Source organism: Anolis sagrei, chromosome 3 (assembly GCF_037176765.1).
Source record: "Anolis sagrei isolate rAnoSag1 chromosome 3, rAnoSag1.mat, whole genome shotgun sequence".
Classification (NCBI taxonomy): Eukaryota; Metazoa; Chordata; class Lepidosauria; order Squamata; family Dactyloidae; genus Anolis; species Anolis sagrei.
The window spans coordinates 188,765,508-188,788,912 of NC_090023.1; the positions used below are offsets into that span (position 1 = coordinate 188,765,508).

At 39.6% G+C, this 23,405-nt stretch overlaps 1 protein-coding gene across 2 annotated transcripts in view; it reads right to left on the reverse strand.

Annotated features, from left to right (window-relative positions):
* KNDC1 (kinase non-catalytic C-lobe domain containing 1) overlaps nt 1-23,405 on the reverse strand; it is a 118,897-nt gene that overhangs the window by 55,886 nt on the left and 39,606 nt on the right. For both annotated transcript variants that reach the window (XM_060768688.2, XM_067465753.1), the window contains exons 4-6: nt 11,462-11,608; nt 8,034-8,151; nt 5,557-6,542 (exon numbers count right to left, since the gene is read on the reverse strand). In XM_060768688.2, coding sequence (XP_060624671.2) covers nt 5,557-6,542; nt 8,034-8,151; nt 11,462-11,608 — 1,251 coding nt within the window. The remainder of the gene's footprint in view (nt 1-5,556; nt 6,543-8,033; nt 8,152-11,461; nt 11,609-23,405) is intronic.

Genomic DNA, 23,405 nt, shown 5'->3' on the forward strand with positions numbered 1-23,405 from the left:
GGGAACTGGATGTGGTCCCACTTCAACTTAAAACAAGTAGCAAACTTTTCAAAGTGACATTAAAAAGGAAACCATCACTGCTTATATTTGTATTATAGCCACTTTGAGGTGCCTTGTGTAGGGGAGTATCAGGGTATAATAAAACATTAATACTAACAACCACCACCACCACCACAACAACAACAACAATACTAAATAACAAAATTTGAAAAAAAAAGTTCTTGGTTTGAAAGTGTTATTTCCTGTTTCATTGTACGATACGTACTTTGAAAGTAGCTGTTCTACTCCAGAAATGCCACAAACTATGTTGAATTGGTTGAGACTCTATGAGATATTCATTGAAAAACTATACCAAAATGTGCTGCAGGATGTCCCATGAAAACAAGGTTTTTGCAGTTTCCCCATGGTTTTGTGATAGAACCAATTAGGAAATGACATTTGTAACCCAGGAACAAAAGTCACTTTGCATAGTGTAATATTTCAGCCAATCAATTTAGAGAAAGATAATCCATGAGTAACTCTGAGGTGTTCCTAAATATTCTTGCTAGACACTTGCAGTTACTTTTCTAGTGCAAAACAACAACAACAACAACAACAACAACAACAACAACAACAACAACAAAGTAGCCAAAGACCATCAGAAAACACAGTATTTTCTGTTGTTCATGGAGGTTCTGTATGGGAAGTTTGGCCCAATTCAATCGTTGGTTTCATTGTAGGTGAAATATAAATCCCAGCAACTACAACTCCTAAATGTCAAGGTCTATTTTCCCCAAACTTCATCAGTGTTCACATTTGGGCATATTGAGTATTCGTGCCAAGTTTGACCCAGATCCATCATTGTTTGAGTCTACAGTGCTCTCTGGATGTAGGTGAACTACAACTCTAAAACTCAAGGTCAATACCCACCAAGCCCTTCCAGTATTTTCTGTTATGGGAGTTCTGTGTGCCAAGTTTGGTTCAATTCCATCTTTGGTGGAATTCAAAATGCTCTTTTATTGTAAGTGAACTATAAATCCCAGCAACTACAACTCCCACAGGACAAAATCAATGCCCTCCCCCAATCCCACCAGTATTCAAATTTGGGTGTATTGGGTATTTGTGCAAAATTTGGTCCAGTGAATGAAAATGCATCCTGCATATCAGATATTTACTATTCATAACATCAGCAAAATGACAGTTATGAGGTAGCAACTAAAGTAATGTTATGGTTGGGGGTCACCATAACATGAGGAAGTGTATTAAGGGGTCGTGGCATTAGGAAGTTTGAGAACCACTGTCATAGTCCAATATAATATGATTGCACTGCTGTGTTAAACTGAAATATCAGCCCTACTGTATTTCCCAAGTGAATCACTGAGCTGCAATGAGCCCTGAAATGGTGAAGGAAGGCAAACAGACAACATTAACCAAAGGACCTACCAAGTCCCAGCACTATTTCAGCCCAACCAACTCACCACACTGATCCAAGATAAATAGGGCTGATATTCAATCCTGCCCAAACACTATCTCAGTCATGCAAATACAAATGAATGAAAATGACTGTATTGCTTTTAAACTCCACTTCTGAAATCATGCTGCATCCCAAGAGACAGTGGCTTACTCCCCAACACATTTTCGTTTAGACAAAAATACATGCTTTCCTTACAGAAATGGATTTCTATTTTCAACAGATAACATAATCTACTCTGAAAACCACATCCCTTTCTTAAGAAGGTCCATCAGGGGACCATGGCAATGGCTACCATTTGATAATACTGAATTTTCCCCTCAGTATAAACACACTATCTAGTCTGGTTTTCGCTGCTGTCACAGTTTAAGAGTTTAAGCCACAGCAACTGCATCCAAAGAAATGACACACCAAGAATTGAATTAAGTAGGTTAGAGAGGAGAAAACATCTCCAGTCACACTTGAATTGACATAATATTTATTTGTGAATGACATAGAAAATGGCATTTTTGAAAGTCATGACAATACAGTTATATACCAAGAAAGCAAATGGGTTCAACAATGTACATTGCTGGAAAAGTAAAGCATAAAGGGTGCAAGATTATGGCATTGGTGTAGACGTATTTACTTGAAAGAAGTACTAGTGGCAGAGGAACATTGCTGCTGGAACAAAAGAGAACATAAACACCAAAAGCATGTATTCCAAAGAAGACAGGAAGCAAGCATAAACAAGGAAATGGACAACTGCTTGTCCTGAAATAGAAAAGGAGAAAAATGTTACTGCTTAGATATTATACTCATTGGCCACGCATAAGGATGCTGCTACATCCATGTTACTGAATACATATTGTGCAGCATATGACAAATTCCCAAGCTATGACAGCATGCCATTAAGGAAAAGACAATTGCTTTATTTTGCAAATAAACTGAAAAAGCACAATAATAAATAAATCAAGAAAATCCATTAAAATATGTTTATGCCCAAATGTCTAATTCAGGACAACAAAATATGAATGGCAGTATATGCTGTATTTCATATAAAGGAAAAGGGAGAATTGCTTGTGGCAAAGTTAATGTACCATGGTTTCACTTTTCCTGGTACTCTTTCCTAATCTTTATGTAATTGCAAGAATATATTATTTCATGAAGAAATGCTGGTCTGCTCACTTTTAATATTGCTGGACAGAAAGGTATGAGATAATTCCAATTATTGTGGATAAAATAGTTTGTGATGCTGGAGAACAGGGTTTTGGGTGATACTAGGCTTGCACATTTTGGCTACACCTTGATCAGTTTCTGCTGGCCAGATACTGGTAGGCCACCATGTCTATTTTCACACAACCCCTGAAAACAGTTGGGTAGCTGGTTAGCCGCTTTCGGTCCATAGCTGAAAACTGAAGCTAGATCTGGCCCATTGGCGGCAATTGGGAACTTATGAGGCTCCTCTTTCCATTCGAGGGACCCTTTCCTTTTTTCCCTCAAGGGAGCCTGGGCGTCAGCTTTGGGGTTAAGAAATAACCCTATCTGGTCTCTTATGGCGGGGGGTGCTTCCCACAGGCTCTCCTTCCACATTCTTTATTAAGACCTGAATTAAAAGCATCAGAGTTAAGACAATGCTCTTTCTGCAATTCTTTCCCTTCTTTCTGTAGAGGAGACTGAGTTTAATGTTTCCTTAAAGCAATTTCTTTCTATTCTAGAGGAGACAGGCTGCCGGTACACACGCTCTCTCCCTGCATGCGGCTTTCCAAGGCATTTACGGAGGCTTTCCACTTTCCATGGAAGAAAGAGCGATCAAACTGGAGCTATTTCCCTGGGCTTCCATTAAAAAACAAAACAAAAAAAACCCCTCTTTTTTCACTACTGCAGGCCCTGTCTGGAATGGGCACACTCAATCTCCAATTTTAATGTTAACTTAAAGCTCTTTCTACTCTAGAGGAGAGGTAACTAGGTGGTAGTAGTTTTCAGAGAATGAGGGTTTTCTTTTTGTCTGCTGGGATTAATAATAATAATTATTATCTTCTAAAAGTATTTGAAGGAGAGGAAGAGAAGAAGAGAAGAAAAAAGATAAAAAGGTGACTCTCCCAAGCCCCCAAATGCATGAGCGCCCCCCACCCACCCGTCCTGCACGTCCCCAATTCCCAGTCAGTCCCAATAAATAAAATGAATCAAGAAAATAAAGGAAAGTCAAAAATATTAAACTGTAGTGCCGAATAGGAGAGGAGGAGCCAAGATCCGCTGCCACATGGTCTTGTTATGTACGGGAATCTGTGATAGCTGGCGCCTTGCCGTTACGGGCACCCGAACAAACCAAAGAAACCAGATTGGCCGAAGGAAACAGCTAAAAACAGATCTGGGCTTAAGCCTAGCTGACACCCAATCTTAATACGCTATATTGAAGTTTAAACTGACAACCAATGGTCTCCAGTATGCCCCAGACATTCACTTGAAACTCTATAAAATGAATTTACATGTGATCCCAAATGCAGGCCATCAAAAATACATTTTTTTTGCCAGCCAGACTCTTTATAGCTATAAACAATACATGTTTTGCCAACCTGACTCTTTATAGCTATAAACTCATGAAAAATTCACAATAAGAAAAACAACCAAACCATTGAATATGGAAGTTTTCTTTTCTTTGAAAATGATAACTCTTATATACCAAAGGTTTCTTAACATCACCCAAGTCTGGGAAATAGACAGAAAGCAAATACAGGATAGAAAAGTAAACCTGCCTGTCTCTTAATATAGACAAGAAATTCTGTCTTTAAATATCCTAGTTGATCACATGAACGGATATTCTTATGTGTCAACAAAGCTCAGCAAGCATACTTGCATCAACTAAATTTTAATAATATCATGCGAGTTATAAGAGGTGAAGGAAGCAGCACATATTTAATATACAATAAAGAAGAGGAAGAAGAGGGAGGAGGAGGAGGAGGAGAAGGAGGAGGGGAAGATTATTTTATTTGTATTCCGTCCTATCTCCCCTAGTGGACTCAGAGAAGATTCCAACAAACAAAAAACACAGAGGCAAACATTTGATGCCTCAAGACAGGTATAAACATTAATACATTAATGACCCCCTCCACCCAATCCCAAAGCAAACCGACACCAAATTACTAATTATAACATATGATTTAAAATTACACAACCAGTTAAACAATAAAATTACAGCAAAGGTAAAGGTTTTCCCCTGACATTAAGTCCAGTTGTGTCCAACTCTGAGGGTTGGTGCTCATCTCCATTTCTAAGCCGAAGAGCCAGCGTTGTCCATAGACACCTCCAAGGTCATGTGGCCAGCATGACTGCAAGGAGCACCGTTACCTTCCCGCCAGTGAGGTACCTATTGATCCATATTTGCATGTTTTTGAACTGCTAGGTTGGCAGAAGCTGGGTCTAACAGCAGGAGCTCACACCACTCCCCGGATTCAAAACTGTGACCTTTCGGTCAATAAGTTTAGCAGTTCAGTGCTTTAACCCACTGCTCCACTGGGAATATATCCAACCATAAAAGCGTGAACCTCAATTTACGGAGCTGAATGGTTGGGCTACATTACAGCAGCCACATAAAAACTTCCTTTAAGTTCTTCCATTTGGTTGCTGGAATAATTCACATGGACTCTTTCAATACCAATGCCATTTTTTTCAATAATTTTATATGGACATTTATATCAGTATGGAGAAAAAACCCAATGAATTGCATTGGAAGGCATTCTATAAAACAGCCTGTCATGCCACATGGCACCAGCTAAACTACATGTACAAGCAAATTAGGGCACTGGTTTCTACAAAAGTGACTAGAAATAAATGGCTTGAGATCATTTCTATGTGCAGATAAATTACCTGTCAAAATATGGTATTGCTTAAATCCACAGTAAGACTTCAATCATATTGCATTTAACCAAACGCATGCTACCATTCAGATCTTTACTGTTTAAAGTACTGGTAATAGGAAAGTCCTCAGCCAATACCTCCTGCTGATTGTAAGTTTAAACACAAGCTACAATGCTTTTAAAGAAGGCAATCTTTCCCACCCTGCAATTAAATCTCTGCAATGCCACACAAAGACTTTTTTTTAACAAAAAGAAGACTGTTTCTCTTACCTGTTCATTATTTTTCATGTCAGACTTCCTACCTTCACTGCACTGCAGTGAATCTTCAATATAATGCAAGTCTTCAATATAACTGTCTTTTCTCTCTGTGAGTTTTTCGGTTGGAGAATTCAGCAAGTTTGAGCTACATCTATTTTTGTTAAGTTCTGTAAACACTGTAGACAGAGTGCCAACACCTAACATAGTCTTTTCATTTGAACATGGAGAATTTTCACAATATTGCCAAGGTTCATAGCTTTCTAATATTTGGTAGCTAGAATGTGATTCATCTGAACCATTACATTTACCACAATTGTCTTGGGTTTCAGAAACACAATGATTATGTGGCTGAAAATCTACTTTATTGTCATCGCAAGATGTCACATGGTATTGATAAAGGCAAGGTATCTTTGGGTCCAGGTAAAATTTCTCTAAATCACTACTTGCCTCCTGGAAATAAGCTGTGTTTGGGCCAAAATGACTATTTCTATGGTTACCATTTAGCCTTCTTTCTAAGGCATCTTGATTATTACTTATTAAAGATATTGATTTGGATTGTAATTGATTGTATTTCCTTGTTAGTGGCCCATTTTGCATTTTAATAGGGAAGAAAATTCTTGGTTCCACCTCAGGTTCGAATGGCAGCATTGGAAAAGTTTTCGCCTTCCGCAAGCAGTTTGTTTTAAGCACATCTGTCCCCAATTCACATGTATAAGGATTTGTTTCCAATTTGTTGTATTCTGTACTTTTCTCCTCTTCTTTACATTTTGCAGCCTGAGATGAAACTGGCTGATAGCAAAAGCCTTCATTCACTAGGTTGTTTTTAACTTCTTTCATATCTTCGCTTTGATCATGTGCTATACACACAGCAGAGGAATTTCTACCACTATCAGCTTCAACATCTGGAGATGAATTTTCTCTTAAATTGTCATCTGCACACTGTTCATAAGGTGAAATCTTCTGATTGTCTCGTCTTTTCCACAAGTTATCGCAACTGTCTGGACACAAAAATAGACATTAAAAATATTTCCCCCTTCATGATCCCATCACATCCAAAGAAAAAGTGGATTGTACTGATATTACTGCACTGGCTAAGAATGTCATTATAAAGTAGATTATTATCAAACACTAAATTGAATCGTCAAAGGCTTTCATGACTGGAATCACTGGGTTGTAGTAGGTTTTTTGGGCTGTATGGCCATGTTCTAGAAGCATTCTCTCCTGACGTCTCGCCTGCATCTGTGGCAAGCATCCTCAGAGGTTGTGAGGACTGAGGATGCCTGCCACAGATCCAGGCGAGACATCAGGAGAGAATGCTTCTAGAACATGGCCATACAGCCCAAAAAACCTACAACAACCCAAACGCTAAATTGTGAAATGGGAGTTGAGGTATCTAAGACAATTTTCCTTTTCTACTGCAAATGGTTGTAGTGTTTTTATTGTGTCAGAAGCGACTTGAGAATAGCAAGTTGTGTCTGGTGTGAGAGAATCGGCCATCTACAGAGACGTTGCCCAGGGAATGCCCAAATGTGTTACCATCCTGTGGGAGGTTTTTCTCATGTCCCCACATGGGAAGCTGGGGCTGACAGACAGGAGCTCACCCCGTCTCACATGTTTGAACCGACAACCTTCAGGTCTTCAGGTCAGCAGTTCAGCTGACATAAGGGTTTAACCCATTGTGCCACAGCGGCTCCTAATAGTTACGGTGAAATCCATGCTCAATAGCTCCATCCACTAATATGCCATATGGAAAAGATCAAGCGGAAAAACCAATCATATTCTCCAAGTCTCAGGTGAAGACAACAGCACCCCTCCCCCCCCCAAAAAAAACCTATACTTGTCTTAGGAACAACACACAACTTGAAAAACACAGACCAACAAACAAACACAATTTCCTTTTCCAAAGCCAGAGACACAGAAGTTGACTGCTCAGTATTTTCCTATTGGAAAAAAACCTTAGAGGAAGGCAATGGCAAACTTCATATGAATAATCTTTACCAAAAAAAAATCTTATCATAGGTTTGGGACTTCATTACACATAACAGCAATAACAATACAGACATTTTTAGATGGCACAGTAGGAAAAAGCAAGGGTTTTTTTCTAATATAAATTGATTTAGATTCTCAGGAGCAGCGGTGGAGCAATGGGTTAAATCCTTGTGCTGGGTGAACAGCTGACCTGAAGACCTAAAGATCTGAAGGTCAGCATTTCAGATCCATGGGACAGGGTGAGCTCCTGTCGGTCATCCCCAGCTTTCTATGTGGGGACATTAGAGGAGCCTCCCACAGGATGGTAAGTCATCTGGGCATCTCCTGGGCAACATCCTTGCAGAAGGCCAATTCTTTCTCACCAGAAGCAACTTGCAGTATATTCTCAAGTCACTTCTGACATGATTTTAAAAAATTCAGATTCAGTTTCACTATTTTTTAAAAAACTATTGGATACATTATGCAAATGTGATCTCATTTCTAAAACAGATATACCATACCTTGAAAGGCACCACATGATTCCATGGAAAGTACTGTTCTTCCAATAGCAGAAAGACACTGGCAAATATCACTGGAGGATGAGAGCATCAGTTTCTCTTCACACAAAGATATGACCTCCTATAATGATAAGTAAATAGATAACTTAATAACTGCCTATCTATCATGCATGGCATGTTGTCAGTCTGATACATGATATTAGTATCAGCGTTTTGTATTTCTAAAACAAGCGATTATGAAAATGCAAGATCATGCAACACCCAAATTATTATTGCTCCACGTGATTTTTAGTTTGAATAAAATGTTTTAAAACATTTACTATATTCAAGATATCACTACAAAGATATTTTGCCTGTTATTTATGGACACAGTTATGAGACTACAGTTTAGTTAAAATTCTCTTCATGCTTTTCTTGAATGAAAAGTGGACTCTGCAACCATAATTCACTAAATGTTCTAATTTGCTGCATCATACATCACAGCCTTGAAGAGAATTTCAATAGGAAAAATGTATTATCTCTTAGTAACCAAAATATCCACATTAATAAGAGACTAATAATGTCCAAGAAACAGAAAGATACAGATGAAATCAAGGACTTGCAGGCTGTTTTCCAAGGACTTCGGTCTTGAATCTACAATATTCTCATCTGTTTCCAGGTATTTGTGCCAAAGCAAATCAGTCAAACTAAAGTTTCAAATAACAATTAGCATTTGAGACACACATTAGCAAAACACTGGCTAGAAAACATTAGATTGGATCCAGAATTACTATTTCTGCATGCATAGCCTAGCTCTTTTTCTTGACACAATTGTTTACAAGGAACCCAAAAAAACAAACAAAAAAACAGCTAGGATATAACAAATGGCCAGGAATCTAGTTCCTTCAGCCAGAACTAAGGTTGCATTCAGTTGTGAACACTGCTGTAAATGCAGATTCTGCCATTTTAACCAATATAAATATGTGAGTATTACGAAAGGAAATATATGGTACCTTTCCAAAATATCCACCCTTATGTTTAAATTTACCCTGTGAGTTTGGACATGGAAAGCAGACCACTACAAAAAGGTACTACTACTACTACTGCTACTACTACTACTGATGATGATGATGATGATGATGATAGTAATTTATTTATATTTTGCCCTATTGCCCGAAGGGACTCAGGGCAGATTCCAATCAAAAAAGCCAAACACTTGATGCCTGAATACAGCAACCAATACATGTTGTTGTTGTTTATTCATTTCAGTCGCTTCTGACTCTTTGTAACTTCATGGACCAGCCCACGCCAGAGCTCCCTGTCGGCCATCGCCACCCCCAGCTCCTTCAGAGTCAAGCCATTCACTTCAAGGATGCCATCCATCCATCTTGCCCTTGGTCAGCCCCTCTTTCGTTTTCCTTCCATTTTCCCAGCATCATTGTCTTCTCTAAGGTTTGTTTTCTTCTCATGATGTGGCCAAAGTACTTCATCTTTGACTCTAATATCCTTCCCTCCAATGAGCAGTTGGGCTTTATTTCCTGAAGTATGGACTGGTTGGATCTTCTCATGATCCAAGGCACTCTCAGAACTTTCCTCCAACACCACAGTTCAAAAGCATCTATCTTCCTTCGCTCAGCCTTCCCTACGGTCCAGCTCTCACATCCGTAGGTTACTACGGGGAATACCATTGCTTTGACTATGTGGATCTTCGTTGCCAGTGCGATGTCTCTACTCTTCACTATTTTATCAAGATTGGTCATTGCTCTCCTCCCAAGAAGTAAACGTCTTCTTTTTTCCTGGCTGCAGTCTGCATCTGCAGTAATCTTTGCACCTAGAAATACAAAGTCTGTCACGGCCTCCATGTTTTCTCCCTCTATTTGCCAATTATCAATCAGTCTGGTTGTCAGAATCTTGATTATTTTTTATGTTTAACTGCAACCCAGCTTTTGCACTTTCTTCCTTCACCTTGATTAGAAGGCTCCTCGGCTCCTCCTCGCTTTCGGCCACGCAAGTGGTATCATCTGCATATCTAAGGTTGTTAATGTTTCTTCCAGCAGTTTTAACCCCAGCCTTGCATTCGGCAAGCCCCGAACATCACATGATTTGTTCTGCATACAAGTTGAATAGGTTGGGTGAGAGTATACAACCCTGCCATACACCTTTCCCAATCTTGAACCAGTCTGTTGTTCCGTGGTCTGTTCTTACTGTTGCTAGCTGGTCATTATATAGATTACTCAGTAGACAGACAAGGTGATTTGGTATGCCCATACCACCAAGAACTTGCCACAATTTATTATGATCCACACAGTCAAAAGCTTTAGAATAGTCAATAAAACAGAAATAGATGTTTTTTTTTTCTGAAATTCCCTGCCTTTCTCTATTATCTAGCAGATATTGCAATTTGGTCTCTTGTTCCTCTGCCTTTTCTAAAGCCAGCTTGTACATCTGGCAATTCTCTCTCCATGAATTGCTGGAGTCTAACCAATACATACATAATAGTAAAAAAAAATGATAGGTTATGTTTTATCTTAATTTTAGAAGTTAAGTTATAATTTGTTTTTATATGTTGGGTTATTCTGTTTCACTATTATGTAACCAACACATACATAATAGTAAAAAATAATAACCCAACATATAAAAACAAATTATAACTTAACATCTAAAATTAAGATAAAACATAACCTATCAAATAAGCTATATCGACATACAACAAAGCATCAAACAGAAACATTAATTTGCCAAAGCCAACCAAATTCCTTAAGTTGATTATTGCCAAAGATGTTAACTGGACTAGCCAGGTAAACAGGGCCCAGATACAGATGACAGATATTAATCATAGGTATAGTAAGAGTATAATTATTTAATCCTCCTCCTCTTCATAAGCCAATGAGCAGAAGTGTGTTTTCAGTTGTTTTTTGAAAGCGAGGAGGGAGGGGGGCATTTTATTTCCTTAGGGAAGGAATTCCAAAGGTGGGGGATGATCACAGAGAAGGCCCTTTCTCTCGTTCCCACTAGCCATACTTGAGATGGGTGTGGGATCGAGAGCAGGGCCTCCTCCAATTACCACAGTATTCGAGTTGGTCTATAAGAGGAGATGTGATTAAACAAATAGCCTGGACCCTAGCCATTTAGGGCTTTCAAGGTAATGACCAGCACTTTGTATTTAGCCCAGAAGCAGATCAACAGCCAGTGAAGCTGCCGTGACAGGGGAGTGGTTCTCTCCCTGTACTAGAGTATAAAATTGCACCGAAGTCTTGTGTGTCTCTTACACTGAACTCTGTGCATCCCTTGGACTTCTGTGCAGTTCCTTCTATGACCCAATTTAATATTTTTATGGGAACTTGATACCAGACAATTATCTTCCAAGAAATAACCAATATAAAAGAGGGGTAATTTTTCTCTTCAAGACAGATCAGAATCATATGAAATTGTTCTCCATTCCTTCCAATTACCTCAATTTCTGGTCTATCTTTGGGATCTTCTTCCTGCATTTTTTCAAGCAGCATATGTAGATCCTGGCTACATTCTGAATATATTTCAGGCTCCATCATGTACTCAACTACAGCTTCTAGTGTGGCTCCCAAAGAAAAGATGTGTGTCTGCAAAATGACAACAGAAACAAAGCATTGTGCATGAAACTATAGTCCCAATTAGTTCAATTAAAATCGACATGTCAAAACCATCTAACGACATTTACAGCATATGTTTCCTTAATACATAACTCAATAATGCAACTGCTGGAAACCAAAAGCAGGTAGTACATTAGGAGAGTCTAATTATTTTAATACCATGTGTGTACCAAACCTGCACAACTAAGAAACACCAGTATTTTCATTTTCAAACATACACTGATTATGAATTCTATATTATCCACTTGTACATACAATGCACTTGTACAATGATGCTGGGGAAAATGGAAGGAAAAAGGATGAGGGGCCGACCAAGGGCAAGATGGATGGATGGCATCTTTGAAGGAGCTGGGGGTGGTGACGACCAACAGTGAGCTATGGCCTGGGCTGGTCCATGAGGTCACGAAGAGTCAGAAACGACTGAATGAATGAACAACAACAACACAGTGTGCATGACTTAAGTTTATCACTTGAGGCAGGCAAATCACAATTACAGCAGGACAACAGGATCTTTGCTTTGGACTTATCACAGGATGTCATCCCTTTCCTAACACTCATCCCATGGGAGACTGTTGGAAAATATTTCTTTGACAACAAGGGTCATTAATTGAACATTAGTGTTCATAAAAAGCTGTTTCCCATTGAGAAACAGTGGAGAAAGAGTATCATTGTGTGAGGAGCCCAATGCAAAGAAGCCATTGTCCTGCGGCAATTGCAATTTGGATGCCTCATGTGATAACTCCTAAATTACATTGTTTGTTTCTACACTGTGATACTGGCCAGCTCAAGTCTTCCCTTTTGGAAGAAAACGCAACACGTCATAGCTTCAAACTGTTCTCTCTGCACACGTATGCCAGTTTCAATCACTGCTTCCAGTTTCATGCTGAGAAACACCACTGTTTAATCAGCAGTGTATGAAAAAACCACCTATAAGAAAAAAAGTTAATAAAAATGTGGCAACATTATAATGCATACCATCTTAACATGCCATAGTTCTCAAGATGTAGAGTACTGAATTCGATACACATGCACAATAGAAATCCCTGACATAACAAAGGATTTAAACCTGAGGCTTGACTGACAATCTGTAACTTAACTGGCAAATTACAGGTGTAGGCCAACATGGAAATGATGCAATCATTTCTTCCTTCAAACATCCCACACTCTTCTAATTTGTGTCCCATCAACAAAAGGAGAACATACACTAAGCAGACTTTAAATACTTCTTTTATGTGGTCTAAATAACCTAAATGTATCAGATCCTGTCTGATCTTGGAAACTAAACTGTCAGTCATGGATAATAGTTGTATGGAGAACCTCAAGAAATACTGAAAGTGGTAGGCTATTTTTCCTAGGAAGGGATTGGAAAACAATGTTTATTTCTTTCCAAAGAAAACCCTACAAAGTAATGAGATCACTATAACTCATGACATATTCACATACTGCATGGGTTTCCAAGCACAAACATGTCAAAATCATGTATTTCTGAAAGCCAATAAATGCTGGCAAGTCAATAGTTCCATAGATTCAGTGCATATACAATTACGCAACTGGATTGTTGACAGAGGGGAAAAGTCTGAGCAGCACCACCAACCACAGATGGGAAATGGAAGCTAATATTTCTTCATTTCAGGTGAAACCAACCAAGTACTTTGACAGCTTTCCACTAGGTGGAGCTTTCTGCAAATCTATTAAAATAATATCTCAATGCAAGCTCAGTGGAGCTGGTGGCTCTGTCAAGTCTGTACATACATTCTTTATTCTTTAATCTTAAGAAAAGGACCTACTGTTAGGAGAACAGGGTATTTTTAAAGAAATAAAAAACTTATCAAGAAAAAAGAAGTCGTATAAGGGAAAATTCACATAAAGCAAAACATCTTACATGGAAGACAGCTCTATAAAATCAGTTTAAAAGCTTGGCTTTTCCAATGTGCTTTTGAGGAACGAACAGAAAATCGCCTATATCATGGCCGTCCCAGTGCAAATTTGTCCTTCTAATGCACTTTATCTCTTCCCTCAGTGAAAAAACCTTATTGTTTATCCTACCCGAGTCGCCCACTAGACACACCATTCTATTTATCTATCTCACCCAGGGGTTTTATAATTTTACCCTCTGCATTTGGCTCAGCTCGCCTTGTTTAATTCTTTTTCACTTTATACTATGTGTTATTATGTTATTGTCATTACTTTATTGTATTAATTGTACTTTTTTGTATTCACATTTTATTCAATGTTATTGTTTGTTGTATGTATTTTATTTTGCCTTATTGTAATTCTTGGGCCTGGCCACATGTTAGGTGCAGCAGTCCCTCGGGGAGATGGTGGCGAGGTATAAATAAAGTTTATTATTATTATTATTATTATACTGAAAAGGTATACAAAGTTCATCATGTATTTCACAGTCTTAGATACAGGATATAAAGTCTCTATATCCATATTTCTGCAGATTAATAAAGATATAATGATTAAAATAAAAAATTTAATTAGAGGTACAGTCCAGTGGAAGACAATATAGTCCTTACTAGAAAGCTCAATATTCTATTTCACTTTGATGAAAGCGTTAGAAAACCTAAATTATTGGACAGTTCTTAACTACCAAACAGCTTAATCAAAGATGAATCAATAATATGTATCATGCATCAGAAATGCTTGTGACCAGAAGTATTATGTATTTTAGATTTTAAAAAAATTGAACAGATGATGAGAAATCCTGGAAATAGGCCCCAAGTCAAAAGCAAAATTAATTGATGTTTCATATACAACTTATTTTTTATTTATTGTGTCATAAGCAAATTGAGAATACAGTTATAATTTATAGAAAAACCACAAAGTTTAAAAATTTGGTATTGTACTCTATTTCCTTTGACCAGAAACTGGCCACTTGGAGTGCTTCTGGTATTGCTGTAAGAAGGTCCTTTATTGTGCATGTGGCATGGCTCAGACTGCATTGCAGAAAGTGGTCTGTGGTTTGCTCTTCTCCACACTTGCATGTCATGGATTCCACTTGGTAGCTCCATTTCTTAAGGTTAGTTTTGCATCTCGTGGTCCCAGAGTGCAGTCTGTTCAGCACCTTACAAGTCGCCCAGTCTTCTGTGTGCACAGGAGGGAGTTTCTCATCCGGTCTCAAGCCACTAATTGAGGTTCCGGGTTGTAACCTGTCACTTTTGGACTCTCACTTGCTGAGGTGTTCCTGTGAGAATCTCTGTAGATCTTAGGAAGCTATTTCTTGATTTAAGGTGTTGGCTTGCTGGTCGATATCTGAACAGAGGATGGGCCGGAGATGTCAAAGCCTTGGTCCATTCATTACAGGCTGGTACTTGCCGGTGGATGTGCAATACCAGCTAAACAGTATAATATCAGTATAATTTCTCCAGTGATATAAGGTGTAGACATCTTGTGATAATACGGCATGTCTCATTAAAGGCCACATCCACTGTTTTATTGTGGTGAGATATAGTCCATACTGGGCATATGTATTCAGCAGCAAAGTAGCAAAGGCAAGGGCATATGTCTTCACTGTGTCTGGTATATACACCTTATACATAGAGGCAATTTTAAATGGCAATGTTTTGTGCACAAAACAATATTTGTGTACACTGAACCACTGGAGAGCAAAGGTGTTATTATCTTTTTGAACAATTCTGAAGTATTATACATTTCAAAATTCCAGGTAAGGAATGATCATATCATACAAACTTGTACAGAAAAACATGATATTTTCTTCTTATGTGAAAAACAATCTTGGGCATTATTTATTTATTTATTTACAACATTTCTACCTTCAAAACCCCCGAGGAGGGACTCAGAACGGCTAACAATGACAAAAATTTGATACCGCAAATATCACAGTAAACAATATAAAACCATAAATACACAATAGATTAAAAACAATGACATTAGTTATACAATCATAGAGTCATTTCCATATGGTTCAGTTCAATGTCCAAAGTGCCGTTATGCCTACTAGCCAAAGGCCTGGTTCCAAAAACACAATTTCAGTTTTTTCCTAAAACAAAGGAAGGAGGATGGCGATCTAATCTTGCTGGGGAGCGAATTCCACAAGTACTGAGAAGGTCCTCTCCCTTGTCCCCACCAGATGCATTTGTGAGGCTGGTGGGACCGAGAGCAGGGTCTCCCCGGAGGATCTTAAACTACGAGGCGGAATGTAGAAGGAGATACGTTCGAACAGTTTGCATTTGCCATGTAACTGTAACCAAACTGACAATGTACGGACTTTATACTTAAGGTTCATATAACATCATTTGTGTTATTAGACAACCTCTATCAGACCCAAAAGCAAGCAAAGCCCCTGGAAGACAGCACAACCCACAATAACCTATACTTCTATCAAAGGACACTTTTCTTCATTGTTCACATGAATTTAGAACATTACATCAAACAGTATGACTTCTTCCATTCTATTTTGAATAGCACTGCCAAGTTGAGAGGAAAGGGCTTACATTTTAGGAATGTCAGATGATGTTTATCTTTTGACTTCTGGGGGAAAATATGTTAATCTTTGTTTCTGTCCGGGCCAATATCCTGAAATACGCCAAGTCATTATAATTGTTTGGCACACATGCTCCTGCAAGGAGAGCACCTAGTCTTTTGATTGCTAATTGGCTACCCATGATCCATGAAATTAATGCTGTATTTCAGGAAATCTACCTCAGTTATTGTTTCCTGGAATACACCACTTTAAGCATCTGTAAAAAAAACTGTGTTACACTAGATACGTGATTTGAAGAACTGCAGATGTCTTGGGAGTCGGAAGTTATTAATCTTTTTCAATGCTCTGCAGTGTTCTCTGTTTTCTAATAAATAGAACTAATTATTTCTCTGATTAATTTATGCTGGGTAACTGGTAGAGTGGTGCTTAACACCACAGTCAGACATTAAGAATCCTAGACTCTAAAGGAACTAAAAATCTAAGGAGGGCGTTTTAGAATCAGAGAGCTGGAAGACACCACAAGAATCATCCAGGCCATTCCACTTCCACTGTAGAAATACACAATTGAAGCACTCCTAGCAGATGGTCATTCACTCCAAGGAAGAATATTCCACTGTTGACAAGCTCTTCCTAATGTTTTAGTTCTTCCTAATGTTTTAGTGGAATCTCTTTTCCTGTAGACTGAATCCACTCCTCCATCTTCTAGGGTGCATCTACACTGTCAAATTAATGCAGTTTACCCTACTTTAACTGTCACAGATCAATGGGATTTGTAGTTTGATGAGGCACCAGTACTCTTTGGCAGAGAAACCTCAACACTGTAAAATTCCAGCTCCCATTATTATAGTACTGAACTATGGCAGTTAAGGTGGTTTCAAACTGAATTAATTCTACAATTTAGATGCACCCTTAGTCTCTAGATCACCAGAAGTCAAGCATGCTCCATCTTCAATATGACATCATTTCAAATATTTAAACAAGGCTATCTCAGTCTTCTCATCACCAGATCATAAAATCATAGTTGGAAGAGACCACAAGGGCCATCCATTCCAACACTCTGCTATGCATAACCACACAGTCAAAGCACTCCTAATAGATGGCCATTCAGTTTCTGTTTAAAAACCTCCAGAGATTGAGACCCCACCAAACTTGAGGCAGCATATTTCACTACCCAACAGCTCTTACTCTTCAGGAAGTTCTTCCTAATATTTAGGTGGAATATTTTTCCTGCAGTTTGAATCAGTTTTTCTGCAGTTTGAATCCATCAGAGCAGCAAAAAAAAACAAGCTTGCCCCCTCCTCAATGTCCATTTACACAACTGTCTCGGGGTTCTTTGGCTCCTGGAGCCGAACAAACCCAAGACAGCCCCCACCCCCTCCTGAAATCCATTTTAAAAGCCTTTAAATAAGAAAACAACTTACCCAGTTGACATTCCCTCTTTTCTGGAGCTCTCCTAGCATGTAGAAATGGTGCACCAGGAGAAGCGCCGGGGGGGGGGGGGGGGAGAGGAAAATCGCTATTGCCCCCCCCCCCCTTCTCCTGGCACATCAATTCTATGTGCCAGGAGAGCCCCAGCAGCAGGGAAATGCCAGCTGGGTAAGTTATTTTCTTTTTAAAAGGCTTTTCTTGGGGGTTTTGTTTTGTGTCCTGGTGCCCTGCCAGAAAGCCCGGCAGGGCATGTGGACACCCCCCCCCCCATGAAAAGCACACACTTTCTGGGTGTGTTGTCTTTAACCCGCACGCAATCGTATTTAAGAAATCAGAGTATTCCCGGGTTAAAGCGCTGTCTGGAACCACTTCTCAATATCCCCCTTGAACTGAGGTGCCCAGAACGGGACACAGTATTCTAGTGGAGATCTGGTCCTATTGCTTCCCTCAATATAGATACTATATTCCTATTAATGTAGCTTATAATTGCATTGGCTTTTTTAGCTGCTACATCACACTATTAGCTCATGTTCAGCTCATGATCTACTAAGACTTTTAGACCTCTTTTACATGCACTGTTGGGAAGGTAACGGTGCTCCATGCAGTCATGCCGGCCACATGACCTTGGAGGTGTCTACGGACAACGCTGGCTCTTTGGCTTAAGAATGGAGATGAGCACCGCACCCCAGAGTCAGACATGACTGGACTTAATGTATTATATTAATGTATTATAATAGGAATCTCGTTCCATCTCTGTCTTTTGGAGGGGGGAAAACATCAATCGTCCGTGAGGTCCTGCACAAAGAGGACTTCCGTGTGGCTGAGTCCCGCTTCTTGCAACGTGGGAGGGTTGGGCCACTCCTCTGTGGGAAGGCAGGGCAGAACGCGGCGAGGGAAATTGGCCTCAATCTGGAACTTCTCCGGACTCTCTTTCAAAGAGAATAGAAAATCATGGATCACTGATAAAGATTGTGTGAAATGGAATTGCCCCTTTACCTGTCCTGTCATTTCATTTTTCCCTGTTGAAATACAGCCATTTGCATTCCCATTTTCTCCATTAATTTTAAAATGTCCCAGCCTTACTTCAGTCATGTGTTGTTGTTGTTGTTGTTTTTGTTGTTGTTGTTGTTGTTGCTGCTGCTGCTCCTTCTTCTTCTTCTTCTTCTTCTTCTTCCTCTTCTTCTTCTTCTTCTTCTTCTTCTTCTTCTTCTTCTTCTTCTTCTTCTTCTTCAATACAATGTATTCCAGCAGTTGAAAATTTCAAACCTTCAACTAGCCCAGCAGGAGGCATTTTTCCTTGAAGGAATCCCCTTTGAATTAAAGCACACACACTCAAACAAACCCCAAAATGTACATCATGTTGGCTCTCAGTCTTCCTCTCCCCCCCCCCCCCTTCTCTTTTTTTCTTTCTCTCTCTCACACAGATGAAAAGATCCCCAGGGAGTTCAGATTCTCCATCTATTTCCTTGAAAAAAGATCAATATTAAAGACAAGCCTTCCTAGCTGGAAAACATTTTTCTTCTTCCCTTAATTCTGTAAAAAAATTTTTTAAAAAAGAGAGATTTGCATAACATTTATTTTAAGGTTAAGTTCTTGCTTGTTTTTTTCTTCTCCACCCACTTTGTGTGAACAGAGAGTTGAGGTAGCGATTATAGAGCTTTAAAGAGGCTGTGGTTTTCACATCATCTGGAAAAGAAAATTTGATTATACGATATTATATGATTAATCATGCTGTCTATGCACACAATCATTTCCATATCTGCAAATACACAAATGAATATTAAATTTATTGAGTTGGCCTTTTTTCTTTTCTTTTTTTCCAGGCTTTTCTAAATTCAGAACAAGAATTTCAAAGATCCTCTACTGAAAGCAGCAGTCTTTGTGTTGCCCTCCATTCTTGCCCTATCTTTGCCTGGCAACACCATTTTCATCACAATCTAATGTTGTAACCAATCTACACATGTCATGGTTTTCATCCATGCAAGGCTATAGCTCTTACCTTCAGCGTGACAACTAAATAAGGAGCATTTTTATTGAAATCTCCATACTTTGCACAAAAATGTCTCTGTGGAGAACAGCTATCCCCCCCCCCCCCCTTCTTTACTAAGAATAGCATAAACATGAACAGCAAATGGCCGATTGAAAAAAATATATGAAATAGGCCATTTGATGAAATGGGATTGTACAGCTTGTGCAATAAGTATTCTGGCAAGAAAGAGTACTCTTGTCAAAAAGAAAATATCTCGGCATCTTACACAATGAAGAAAAAGATTATTAGATTTCCCTGTCTCGCTTGGGAGAATGAGTCAAGTGAAAATTTACGTTTTTAAATGTCCACCCCTGCATCTGCAGCTGAATGTGGTTTCTAGGCTGTTATTAGTTCTCCGAGAGAGAGAAATTCCAGTTGTCATGCCTCCACTTGAGAGGCAGGGACATATTTCCCCTGGAATCCAAAACATCAAGGACACAAAACTCTGCTCAGATGAAACCCCCCTGGCGCAAGAGCCACAATCAGTCTAATAAACATGCTTTTAGTTGTATGCCTTCTAGTAGGTCAGACTATTTACCCATCTTGCTCTACGCTGTCCATTCCTTTTAAAGGCTGATTCGCAGATCTAAAATGCAATATAAATGAGAGCCTAAAAGGAGGCATTGGGCAGAGGCTGCAGAAGCAATTAACATTGATTCAAGTGCTTGAATGCTTCCATTGTGCGCAAGCACTGTAACACAAAATATGAAGCCAGAAATGCAGGATACAGGCATTACTCATATTGAAATTTCTAGCTAGGGGTGCTGTCAGGCACCAGCCCAGCTGCTCTCAGGCAGCTCCTCTGTCCCTTACAGCTCTCCGCACCAGTGTTAGTCTCATCGTCCTGAAAGCAACATAGGAAAAAGAATGCCACACACACACACACACACACACTGCAGAGTGGTAGGAATGAGAAATACTCTAAATGCAATGGGCGCAGGTTTTTAATTATTTTGAAAAATGGTTCATTACCGAAGTATACAAGATAGGAGCGAAATACCTAATTCTCTTTGAAAATGTGAGTTCCTGAGGTGATTCTTATTAAATTTTTGTATAGTGGGGTCTTTTAAAATAAAAAAACAAACCCCCCAAGGTCTTCAAAAGCAAAGAACAGATTAATATAGAATCAGATAAACATACAATAAACCAAAATGATCTGCACTGATTTTCAAATATGTTATCACCCCAGGGAAATTGATAAATAAGAAGGGGCTTGGAAGAACAGGATGTTGTTTACCAGAATAATCAATTATCTCCAGATTGGTTTTAAAAAAATCAAACTTCTAGCTTTAAGGTCACACACAAAAGTCCTGAAGATTATTTTTATCCACTCCCACCCCGCCATCCAATAAGCTTACACATAATCTTGCTTTTACAGTAACCCAGACTAAGGGTACATATACAACGGCAACTAAATATGGGGCTTTTTTTTTTTTGGTCATGTCAGGAGCGACTTGAGAAACTGCAAGTCACTTCTGGTGTGAGAGAATTGGTCATCTGCAAGGACGTTGCCCAGGGGATGCCCGGATGTTTTGACATGTTACCATCCTTGTGGGAGGCTTCTCTCATGTTCCCACATGGGAAGCTAGAGCTGATAGAGGGAGCTCATCTGCACTCTCCCCAATTCGAACATGCAACCTGTCGGTCTTCAGTCATGCTGGCACAGGGGTTTAACCCACTGCACCACTGGGGGCTCCATAAATCAATGCAACCCTGGCTTCCATTCTGGTATTCACCAATCTCTGCTCCTGAACCACTTCAGCGGTAAGAGAAGAGTCCTCACTGTCCAGAGAGTCACTCTGACCTTGTCTGTCATTTGCCGCCATAGTGGCAGCCTCAGAGCTTGGGGATGTCATTTGGGCCTCTTGCCCATGTAAGCAAAGCTGCCAGCATGACTCAAAGAGGAGAGGGGGGAAAGTAAGGTGGTGATCCCCCCTTCAAATGATGATCATGCCTTTACATACACTGGGAAGGTTGGCGAGTGAATGTGCCAAGCGCTCTCCAGTTCCAAGGCTGCCACTACAGCAACAAATGACATCCGTGTTAAGTGCCATGCCATTTCCTCTGTGCCACCGAATGCAGGGAAATTGGGACAGTGGCACTAGCCTGTATGAACAATGGGGCCTGTTCCAATTCAAAAACATTCCTTGAAATGTGTGGCCACTCCAGCACTTTACCAAATGCGAGGCATTAAGTGGCTGTGCTGTGAGCACTCCATAATAAACCCTGCTGTAACACAGATGGCTTTGATAAGCCGGAGTCTATCTGGACCCTCCCTTGCCTATTGAGGACAGCACTAACCTTGTACATGGTAGGTTAGGACAAAGGGTTCCTACTGATAAAAACTGGATAGAGGGAGGCCACAGGGTGGGGACAAGGACCATGATGAGAAATTGCCTGATGGAGTGACACCCAAAAGGGTGGCATAGCCCTATGAAACTATAAAAATTAATGTACTGTCCATTTTGGAGGTACCACTGGAGCTCCAGTTCTCTGTGTTTTTTCTATCTGTTCTGAGTTTTTCAGAATAAAACTGTCTTTCTGAGAGTAAGGAACACCTGGTTATTTTGCTGGCTAGGCCTCTGAAGATAAACCTTTTAAGAGATTGGTTGTCAGTGCTTTGTGTTGGGGTGAGATGGCATGTAAAATCCATGGAGCCAACTTGCACCTGTTGTTTATTCATTCAGTTGCTTCTGACTCTTCGTGATATCATGGACGAGTCCATGACAGAGCTCCTTGTTAGCTGTGGCCACTCCCAGCTCCTTCAAGATCAAGTCAGTCACTTCAAGGATAACATCCATCCATCTTGCCTTTGGTCTGCCCCTCTTTCTTTTTCCTTCCATTTTCCCCAGCATCATTATCTTCTTCAAGATTTCCTGTCTTCTCATGATGTGGCCAAAGTACTTCATCTTTGCCTCTAATATCCTTAGCTCCAGTGAGCAGTTGGGCATTATTTCCTGGAGTATGGACTAGTTGAATCTTCTTGTGATCCAAGGCACTCTCAAAATTTTTCTCCAACACCACCATTCAAAAGCATCTATTTTCCTTCATTCAGCCTTCCTTATGGTCCAGCTCTCACAGACCTTCAATACCAGTGTGATGTCTCTACTCTTCACTGTTTTATCAGAATTGGTCATTGCACCAACTTCAAGATTAAAGTGCCCCTGTGGATATGCCCTAAGAGACAGCATTTAAGGATGCTGTCTCCTAATATCTTTTGATTATAACTCCTATCAGTCCAATCCAGCATGGTTACAGGTTATACTATGTAACATGATTTTTGTTCCTGGGTTATAAATGTCATTTCCTAAGTGCTTCTATCATAAAACCTGGGAAACATTTATTAAAATGCAAAAATTTTGCTTTTGTGGGATATCCTGCAGAACGTTTTGCTACAGTATTTCAATGAATGTCTCACAGAATCTCAACCAATTCAACACAGTTTGTGGTAGTAAGAAAAATAAAGTTTCTGGAGCATAACAACTACTTTTAAAGTAAGTACTGAACCTCACAATTGAACAGGAAATAACACTTTTCAACTGGGAACAGAAAATTTTTCAAATTTTATTACATAGTGTATTGGGACCTGATGTTCAACTCATCTGGGTTTTTTGTTGTTGTTGTTGTTGTGTCAGGAGTGAATGCAAGTTGCTCCTGGTGTGAGAGAATTGGCCATCTGCAAGGACATTGCCCAGGGGACACCTGGGTGATTTGATGTTTTTATCAACCTTTTGGGAGTAGGAAGCTTTGGGAGGCTTCTCTCATGTCCCCACATGAGGAGCTGGAGCTGATAGCGGGAGCTCATCCGCCTCTTTCCGGATTCGAACCTGCGACCTGTCAGTCTTCAGTCCTGCCGGCAC